Below are 10,712 nucleotides of genomic sequence, written 5' to 3'. Positions count from 1 at the left end.
GAACCTTGAAGACGTTATGCTGAGAGGAAAAGGCCAGACCCAAAGGCCTGTAAATAGTAGGCTTAAATTTATTTGAAATGTCCAGAATAGGCAAATTATAGAGACAGAAGTTAGATTAGTGATTGTGAATAGAGAGTGACTTTTAATGATTATGGGGTTTCTTTTTGAGGTGATAAAGTTGTTCTGAAATTAAATAGTGGTGATGGTTGACAACTCTGTGAATATAAAAACCACTGAGTTATATACTTTCAAAGGGTGAAATTTGTCATATGTAGTTTGTCTCCTGCCAATGCAGAAGACACAGGAGATGTGGGTTTGATCCCTGGGTTGGGAAGATCCCCTGGAGAAGAAAATGGCAACCCACCCCTATATTCTTGCCTGAAAAATCCCATGGACACTGAGCCTAGTGGGCTACAGTCCAAAGGGTCCCAAGGAGTTGCACGCAGCTGAGCGCAAGTGCTTAAAAAAGTGCATCATAAGTCTTCTTACTATGTTATACGTACGTGTACAGTATTTTAGCAGAAGCTAGCACTGAGAGAACCATGCATAAATATTTGTTATTACTAACATTCAAAATAAAAATATCGAATAACAATCCAATACATGGCTGAGAATTTTCTCTAGGAGAGTCTAAAAGGAGACAGGAAGGTAAAAAAAACATGCCAAAGAGTTTTTTTGTTTTTGTTTTTTTAAACTGGGGGTAACTATATCAGAGGCCCACCCAGGTGGATATTACCACCTGGTAAAAATGCCTGCACACATTGCTATTACTTCCATTTCCATTCAGGTGTATCCTAAGAAAAGAATCAGAGCACAGGGGAACAGAAAAGACAAACTAAGGTTTTTTTCCTTAATTATCTCTATCACCCAGAGAGAAGGGAAATAGGCCACCTATGGCTGACACTGAACCTGCTCGTCAAAGAGAGAGCAGGAGCTCAGGGCAATTTCACACAGCCAAGCAAAGACAGATTCTTTGAGATCTCATGAAACAGGGGTCCAGAACTGATCAGGATGATTTTTTTACGAGACTCACCTTACCGGAAGTGAAATGAAGTGAGTCTCTCAGTCGTGTCCGACTCTTTGCGACCCTGTGGGCTGTAGCCCGCCAGGCTCCTCCGTCCATGGGATTTTCCAGGCACGAGTCCTGGAGTGGGGTGCCATTTCCTTCTCCAGGGGATCTTCCCAACCCAGGGATAGAACCTGGGTCTCCCGCATTGTAGGCAGATGCTTTACCGTCTGAGCCACCAGGGAAGTGCTCGTTAGAAATATAGGTTTTAAGGATCTTATGGTGGTAGTGGGAAAGGAGAGCTCTGGAAATCTGAATTTCAAACAAGTTCTTTAGGGTGTTCTGCCTGTTTACACTTGAGACTCCAACTCCAGTCCTGCAGTTCAGACTAATTGGAATATCTCTGCCACCTAGTGGCAGTAGATCCAAATTACAGGTTCGAATGTCACCGCATGGCTTTGTTGTTCAGTTGCTGAGTTGTGCCTGACTCTGAGAACCCACAGACTGCAGCGCGCCAGGTTTCCCTGTCCTTCACGGTCTCCCAGAGTTTGCTCAACCTCACGTCCATTGAACCGGTGATGCCATCCAACCATCTCATCCTTTGTCGTCTCGTTCTTCTCTTGCCCTCCATCTTTCCCACCATCAGTGTCTTTTCCATTGAGCTGACTCTTTGCATCAGGTGGCCGAAGTATTGGAGCTTCAGCTTCAGCATCAGTCCTTCCAATGAATATTCAGAGTTGATTTCCTTTAGGATTGACTTGTTTGACCTCCTTGCAGTCCAAGGGACTCTCAAGAGTCTTCTCCAGCAGCACAATTCAAAAGCATCAAATCTTGGGCACTCAGCCTTCTTTATGGTCCAGCTCTCACATCCATACATGTCATTACATGGTAGAATCAGCAGTTAAAAATTTCAAGCAACCACAAAACAGTCAAAATTTAATGAGAGCAGTCACCTTTGTCATCTCCAACCCACAGACAATTTTTCCAGTTTTCTGGGATTAGCTTATGTAGAATTTACACCTTTTGGACTCTTGTAGATATAACCTCTATTTTAATTTATTCCTTTTGTTAAAAATTGAATTTGAAAATAGATCTTATCTTATTGATTCTAAATATAAATTCTAATAACATGCAGTCAGTTTTTAGAATTTAAAAAAATGTCCAAATGTAAATAATATGATTGATCTGTAGGAAGCTCTTTTGTCAGGGGACCTGAGAGAAGAGGAATTTTGATAGAGAAAGTGTCTGGAATGATTAGTTTTGCTCTTTGGGCTCTATAGTTTTCCATTAAGGGGAGAATATGCAAAAGGAGTTGGTATCCAGGATGTTTTCTTTATCTACTTTCAGAGAATCTAGACCTTATAAAAACCAATTCTTTCCTGAACATTTGAATTAGAATAGACTTAGCTTTGCTGATCTCAAATTCTTTCTGGTTTACTTTTGTCATGAGAAGTGGCCAAACTTCTGCAAAGTGGGAGCAGAAGTAAGTGCTGCATCTTAAAATACAACTGGTATTATGTAATAGATCATGGTATCAAAGCTTGTTTTACTAGGAGTGAATAAGAACCAAGCATGGTATAACACGACTTTAAATTGGGCACCATTCCACTCAGCTCCAGTGTGGCAACTTCACAACAAGACAGCTTGGCAGTGTTCAACATGCTTTACAACTGAAGATTGTGTGTTCCCCATGAAAAGAAAACATGTTAACAAGGATGATGCTCATAAATGAAATACATGAAAATTACAACCACTTTATCCGTAGCTGTCCGATTATTTAGCGTTCTTTCAGCTTCTGTAAAAAGTCTTGTTCTGATGGATTTCTGTAGCACTGTTTTAAAATTTTAAAAATTTGAGATAAAATTCACATAACATAAAGGAAGCCATTTTAACTGGGGGATAATTTTTTTTTCCAAGTTGTGTCGGTTTCTGCCCTACAGCAACGTAAATCAGCCATAAGTATACACACATCCCCTCCCTGTTGAACCTCCCTTCCCCTCATTCTTCCCCTTCTAAAGTGTTAGTGTTAGTCAGTTAGTGGTGTCCAACTCTTTGTGACCACTTGGACTATCGCCTGCCAGGCTTCTCTGTCCATGGAATTCTTCAGGCAAGAATGCTGGAGTGGGAAGCTATTTCCTTCTCCAGGGGTTCTTCCCTACCCAGGGATTGAACCTCAGTCTCCTGCATTGTAGGTCAAATCTTTACTGCCTGAGCCACCAGGGAAGCCCATGTTGAGCTCTCCATATTATACAGCAACTTCCCATCAGCTACCTATTTTACATATGGTAATGTATATGTTTCAATGCTACAACATGTAAACACAAGATAAGCCATTTTTAAAGTGAATAATTCAGTGGTGATGCAATCACCACCTCTAGTTACAAATAATTTTCCTATTCCAGAAGAAACCCCATACCCATTAATATACCAATGTTTTTCAATGACATATGGAGATAATTTCAAGAAGCTATAAAAGTGTTTACATTGTTGCCAAAGCTTTTTTTAGCTTAGCTATGTCAGTTGGAAGGAGTTTATAATCAGAGAATTTAAAGAGCCTCACAGGATGCAATCAGAACAGTTGTTAAACCTTGGGACACTGATGAAAAGAATTCAATTGTGTGTCAAGGAAGGTGCTGACTTTGAAGATACAACACATTCCTTTGCAAATAGAAAAGCTAACAAAAATGGGGGCAAAGAGTCTGTGGGTTGCTTTATATACATTTTATTAGCAATAATAGTATTATCTATGCAAATTTATGGCAAGATGTCTAGGCAAGCATGTCATGCCCACCAGCTTGAGGTATAAAAGGCCCCATGCAGGACGAGAACTTCATTTCTTCTTGGGTAACTTGCTCATCGCAATCTATCCCAATCCTTCCCAACTCCTGCCACCATGACTCGTTTCTTCTGCTGCGGAAGCTACTTCCCAGGCTATCCTTCCTGTGGAACCAATTTCCACAGGACCTTCAGAGCCACCCCCCTGAATTGCGTTGTGCCCCTTGGCTCGCCCCTGAATTATGGTTATGGATGCAATGGCTACAGCTCCCTGGGCTACGGTTTTGGTGGCAGCAACTTTAGCAACCTGGGCTGTGGCTATGGGGGCAGCTTTTGCAGGCCATGGGGCTCCGGCTCTGGCTTTGGCTACAGCACCTACTGATAGACCACGACTCCAGATGACTACGGGATTCGCCCTCAATTCTTTGTGTGCGGAACAAGCTGAAAAACAATGAATGTCTTCCTGCTTCCAGAAACGCTTGAGAGAGATACATCTTCCATGTTTTTGCGGTCTTCTTGCTGAGATCCTGATCTTTGATGTTGCTGAACAAGTCATCCAGTCATCAGATGCTGAGTTGATACTCATCTACAGCCAAAGCAAGATTTTGTATTTCTCTAACATACTTGAATTTTACTAATGAAGCAGACAGTCTGTCTCTTATGGTGGCTCTGCCCATGTATCATTAAATTCTACATCAATATCAATGCATTACTATTAAATGTGTGAGTAGGAAGGGGCTTTTCTGTTCATCACAATAAAGCCAATTCATTCAGCACAAACATTTTTGTTCTGGTTGTTTATTTTATTGTGCTCTTTTGTTTGTTCGTTTTGCTCTCATCAACCAATTTCAACCTGTGAGGGTGGACTTCAATCAAATCTTATTCTGATTTTAGACTGTACACCAGGATAGGGTGATGCCTAACAATTTTGTCCCTTTATGTTGAGATTTTCAATTTTTAAAAGAAATTCTTTAAAAAGCCCTAAATTTAACCTGAATACAGATGACCCTTGAAGAGTATGGGAGGTTAATCCCTGTATAATTTATGTTCAGCCCTTTGTATCTGAGATTTCTCTGCATACATAGATTCAACCAACTGTGGAGTGTGCAGCATTGTAGTGCTTACTACTAAAAAAAATTCTGCATATAAGTGGACTTTTGAAGTTCAAACCCACTTTATTCAAGAGTCAATTGTATAGTCTGTATACTGCGATTGTTAGTGTTTCTCTATGCTGATTATAAATAGGAAATTTTCTTAGCTGTTGAATGTTAAAAGAAAATTTTTTCTTCCTTTCATTATTGACACAATTCCATTTAGCTTCTTCCTCTTTTCCTGCTGTTTATAGAACTCATTATAGAGAGATTTAAACCCCATAAACTGTTGGAAAAATTTCCTTAAGTGGAATGAGTTATGAAACTGTTTTTAAGACTCCCTAAGATTTGGTCAATAAAGGGAAGCCAACAACTAAAATCACATAATACTTTTTTCCCTTTTTGATTGATGGGTTTTATTTTTCCCACCTTCTTCACTTCTGATTATATATATAGGCATATTAAAAATGAAGTATTTATTCCTTGGACTGATAGATGTCATCAAAAGCACTTGAAATGATATGTGATTTGTACTTAGAAAACGCTTCCTGAGAAAACTCTGCTCTGTTTAAATTAAAGCTCATTCATTCATGTGTAAAGTATTTATTGTACCCCTACCTGTCTCAGAAAAGATGCTCAATAATTGTTCATTGACTTGTTAAATCTCTGCTTTATGTAGGCAAAATATTGTATAGTCCGATACAAGGTTCATTTATGTATGTATGAAGTTATTGGGCTCTGGTCATTCTGTTTAAAACTGGGTGAAGGTAAAAACCTGCCACAATCTCTGGACTGAGACACTCATTCAGTAGACACTCACCAAGAAGCTACAACACCACACACTGTCCTAAAATATGGGGACAGAGATAAATAGAACACAATTATGACTCTCAAGAGTTAAATATAATTTTGTTGTTGTCCAGTTGCTAAGACGTGTCTGACTCTTTGCTACCCCATGCATTGCAGCATGCCAGGCTCCTCTGTCCTTCACTAGCTCCTGGAGGTTGTCCAAATTCATGCCCATTGAGTCTGTGATGCTATCTAACCAGCTCATCCTCCGCCACTTCCTTTTCCTTTGGCCTTCAATCTTTCCCAGCATCAGGGTCTTTCCCAATGAGTTGGATCTTTGCATCAGGTGGCCAAAGTATTAGAGTCTCAGCTTCAACATCAGTCCTTCCAGTGGTCATTCAGGGTTGATTTCCTTTAAAATTGACTGGTTGATCTCCTTGCAGTCCAAGGGACTCTCAAGAGTCTTCTCCAACACCACAGTTCAAAAGCATCAATTCTTTAGTGCTCAGCCTTCTTTATGGTCCAACTCTCACATCCATACATGACTACTGGAAAAACCATAGCTTTGACTATGCAGACCTTTAATAGTCTCTTATTTTATGATAATTAATGTGTTATATTAATAAATGATTATCCAAAGACTCATTTCCTTCCAAGGACCCAAAATAAGAAATAGCCTATAATAAGATACATATCTTTTGATTTTGGTTTATCCAACTTTCCTCATGATTAGATTTATACTTAGCATTTTTTGATACAAATGCCATAGAAGTGATGCTGAATCCTTTTCAGTGCATTGAATAAGGAGACACTTTATCTTGGTTCATGCAAATTTGGTTGTTTGGTTACCTTGATCACTTGATGAAAGTAGTTTCCTACAAGTTTCTTCACTGCAAATTTGCTATTTTTCTCTTTGTAATTAATAATTAATTTGTGTTGAAACCTTGACACTATGCAAATATTCTATTCCTTATCAAGTTTTCATCCACTGTCTTAGGATCCATTCACAATTTTTAAATTTTATACATCCTTCTACATTTATTGTTTGGCAATCTATTGTAAGAAAGAACTTTCTCTTCTCCCCATTTATTTTTGTGTACTTATTTATTGTTATCGAAGGCTGTATCAATGGCGGCTTGAGGAGTCTTATTTTACTCAATGTGCTACTGTCCGTTAATATTGTTTTTTTCATTAATAATATTATTAACTTTCATGCTCTAATTGCCCCAGATTTGGAGAGTGGGGACATCGTCATTCCGGCTCCTTTGTCTTTTAGCAATGGCTCCTATTGCTGTTTGATCAATGCCTTACTTTCTGACTCGATGAGAGATTCCAGGCTCATCTTGCTCTCTTCTGCTTCAATCCTGGGAGCACTGGATCCCTTTGGTAACGACTGGTATTTAGAAAATATGATGTAGGTGTTAAGTGTACCCATTGTTATCGTATCATTGCTACATATGCTAATGTCTATCCTCTCATATGGACTTCCCTGGTGGCTCAGAGGTTAAAACGTCTGCCTCCAATGCGGGAGACCTGGGTTCGATCCCTGGGTCGGGAAGATCCCCTGGAGAAGGAAATGGCAAGCCACTCCAGTACTCTTGCCTGGAGAATCCCATGGACGGAGGAGCCTGGTAGGCTACAGTCCACGGGGTCGCAAAGAGTCGGACACAACTGAGCGACTTCCCTTTCCTTTCCTTTTCTATCCTCTCATATTAAACCAGTTAATCCTAAAGGAAATCAACCCTCATCATTCATCAGAAGCTGAAGCCCCAATACTTTGACCACCTGATTGAAGAGCCAACTCATTGGAAAAGACCCTGATGCTGGGAAAGATGGAGGGCGGGAGGAGAAGGGGAAGAAAGAGGACGAGATGGTTGGATGGCCTCACTGACTCAATGGGCATGAATTTGAGCGAAGTCTGGAAGATGACGAAGGACAGGGAAGCCTGGCTTGCTGCAGGCCATGGGGTCACAAAGAGTTGGACACAACCTAATGGCTGAACAATGTACAATAACATATGTTATAACAGTCACTGCTATGGTTGTTATTCATTCTTTCAGGTTTAATAATGACACACTGACAAGCTGCACTGGAGTTCTGGGTTTGGGGGAAAGTCATTGACAGGCAGAATTCACATTATGGTGAGAGAAGGGTGGCTGACCTTTAGGCTGGATGAGGTCTCCAAATGCCAGGGTGAAAAGGTCTAAAGGTTTGCTCCAAAGTTGAAATGACAAGTTGCTCTAGTACTTCCTTGTTCTTCAATGAAATGGTCATTTTACTACTTTGTCTTTGTTTCAGTCCCAAAGTTGCTTTTTTTTTTTTAGCATTCCGAGTCCCAATTCTCTCTGTGAATTTGAAGGGAAGGTCTGCTTAGTTTCACTTGTAGACTCCTCCTCTCATAGTCTCTGCCATGACTTTCTCCTTGTTTTTCCTTCATTTCTTTTCCATCATCCAGACATTTAGTTATGTCTCCTCCATTGATATTGTCCCCACAATTCTCCTTGTCCTTGTTGGCTTCCAACCTTTGCTTTAATTTAATGGATCCTGGGGAAGGGGAGAGGAAAAAAATCTGGTTCATCTGCCAACCTAAAAAATATAAAATCCTTAAAGAGGGACAGGAAGGGATTAAGAACAGTAATAACTACCTGTCTTCTTTTCTCCTGCAGTAATTATGTAATAGATACAACAATAGATAATTTCACTATCTATTTGCATACAAATTTTTTGAGATGGATTTCTTTATTATGTTACTAAAGAGGAAACCAATGTTGAAAATTTAGTGATTTGTTTGAGGCTGCTGCATCATTCATTTGTAAAGAAAAATGCCAAGCTATAGCTAGCCAATGGGGACCTGACTCTAAATCCATCCTTCCACTATAAAACAAGTCGTGTAACATTTTAAAAATTATAGAACTCTTTCCCAGAAATATCCTTGCCTAATGCACTTCTTATGCCATTAATAACTGTATCTAATATAGTTATTGTATTAGATATATGTTGGATTTACATTTTACAGAATATGTCCATAGAATTTTATTTAATTCTGACAATTATCTTGGGAGGTGGGTATCATGAAAATATTGATGGAAATTAAGTAATTTTCCCAAGCGGGAAAATATTTATCAACTGGGAGAGTTAAGCTTTGAGCCAAGGTCTCAAACTGAGGTCTTCTGACTCCTTTCATGAACATTATTCTACCACTGATAACAAAGGCAGAACATTCATTATGTGTTTAGTGATTTGACCCTAATTGAGGTTATCAAGATCCTCCAGTATTTTCATAAGCTTGTCAAATAAGTAAAAATTACACTTCATTCTTTATCTTGATACCAAGTCCTTGGATTTTTCCCATCTCAGTATCTCTAAGAAATGGTGGCAGATCTTCACTCCCATTTTCTGCATCCATTCACACCCTTATCATTTCTTGCCTGGACTAAAACACCAGCTGCCTGTCTGGTGTGCCAGGAAGTGTTTAGCCCATCTTCTACACTACAGATGAGATCATCACTCAAAATGCAAATCTAATAACATGACTTTCTTTCGCAGACTCTGGCTATTTTGTGGTTACTTACAGATTTCAGGATAAAGATCAATTAGTGGCACACAAGAACATCAGTTTCTCTAGTCTCATTTCCTACTTCATTATAACATGCTTCCCTCTCTCCTGCAATGGGACGTACTATGGTTCTTTGCTGTTTCTTTCGTAGTCTTCATCTAGCGAACTCCTACAGAGCCTTCAAAAGGACTTCCTCTAACCCAGGGGTCCTCCCTAGTTTCAGGTGAAAAGCTTCACCTCTCTTACAGTGCTCACACTGCTCTGCCCACCAACGGAGACCCCCTGGAACACACTGTGAACAACAAAGATGGGCTTATTAACTTATTGTGACAACGGAGATCATGCAACATGAGAAACTGTATGATGTCTCAATAAGAGGGTGTAGGAGGGGCTTGTTCTAGGATTTGCACTTGAGGGATCTGATACTGGAGATGATTAAAGGAGACAGGGGGCTTCCCAGGTCTCTCAGTGGCAAAGAATTTGCCTGGCAGTGCAGGAGACACAGGGAATGTGGGTTGGATCCTTGGGTTGGGAAGAGCTCTTGGAGGAGGAAATGGCAACCCACTCCAGTATTCTTGCCTGAGAAATCTCATGGACAGAGGAGCCTGGTGGGCTACAGTCCATGAGGTCACAAAGAGTCAAAATGCAACTGAGCATGCATGCATACACACAAAAGAGGCAGGGGTGTCTTCTGGATTGGGTACCATATGTAACAAATTTTCACAAAGTTAGTGGTTTAAAAACAGCACAGATTTACTCATACAATTTTGAAGGTCAGAAGTTCCAAAATTAAGGTGTTGGTAGGACTGTATTCATTGTGGAGGCTTTATAGGACAACCTATTTCCTTGCTTTTCCAAGATTTAATAGGCTGCCCCAATTCCTTGGTTTGTGTCTTCTTCCTTTATCTTCAAAGGCAATAGCATAGCCTTTTCAAATCTCTTGCCTTGATTCTGACTCTGACCCTCCTACCTTTTTCTTTCACTTTAAGGATCCTGTTGATTATTGGGACTATCCGGATAATCCAGAATAATCTCCCTACCTCTAGGCTGGTGGATTAGCAACCTCAATGCCCTCTTGTCATATAAGGTAACATATTCACAGGTTCTGGAAATTGGGATAGTGGCATCATTGGGGTACCATTAGTCTACCTTCCACAGGAAACAGACCTAATTCTATGGTTGGGTATTTTAACAAAACTTTCATCGAAGAAGTGGAAAAATGCTAAAGCTGTCATTGGTAAAAAGGGCAGCAATAACTGTAAATGATGTTTAATCACTTTTTTTGGTTTGAATAGTGTTCTTGTTTTCATCTGTTTTTGGGTGTGACTACAGAGTGGTTTTGTTTTTGTCTCTTTCCATCATTTTCTCTCTCCATCTCTCACTGCCTGACCTTGTCTTAATTGATGCTCTTTCTGAAGATTGTGTGTGGGGAGCGCGGAATGCTCTGGTTTGCCATTTGTGTTTTCAGGGCTGCTGTTTATCTTTCTCACCATCA

At 39.9% G+C, this 10,712-nt stretch overlaps 1 protein-coding gene and 1 long non-coding RNA gene across 2 annotated transcripts; one reads left to right on the top strand and one right to left on the bottom strand.

The window, feature by feature from the left end:
- The first annotated feature begins 3,899 nt into the window (after positions 1-3,899).
- On the top strand, positions 3,900-4,163 carry KRTAP7-1 (keratin associated protein 7-1). The gene has a single exon (XM_081560402.1). The coding sequence runs from the start codon at positions 3,900-3,902 to the stop codon at positions 4,161-4,163; it is 264 nt and encodes an 87-aa protein (XP_081416528.1).
- Positions 4,164-7,702: 3,539 nt separating this feature from the next.
- Positions 7,703-9,798, bottom strand: LOC145523182 (uncharacterized). The gene is made up of 2 exons (XR_014066407.1): positions 9,234-9,798; positions 7,703-8,205 (listed from the first exon to the last, which is right to left on the bottom strand). It is a non-coding gene; the product is annotated as an uncharacterized LOC145523182 (long non-coding RNA).
- Positions 9,799-10,712: the final 914 nt, after the last annotated feature.

This window comes from Giraffa tippelskirchi, chromosome 2, assembly GCF_054371585.1.
Source record: "Giraffa tippelskirchi isolate mGirTip1 chromosome 2, T2T-mGirTip1v1.2.pri, whole genome shotgun sequence".
Classification (NCBI taxonomy): domain Eukaryota; kingdom Metazoa; phylum Chordata; class Mammalia; order Artiodactyla; family Giraffidae; genus Giraffa; species Giraffa tippelskirchi.
The sequence above is the reverse complement of the archived record's forward strand: the minus strand, read 5'-3'. Positions and strand labels throughout refer to the sequence as shown.

What these genes read in the sequence shown, in the direction of transcription:
- KRTAP7-1 (XM_081560402.1), top strand. Translation starts at nt 3,900, where the DNA reads ATGACTCGTTTCTTCTGCTGCGGAAGCTACTTCCCAGGCTATCCTTCC.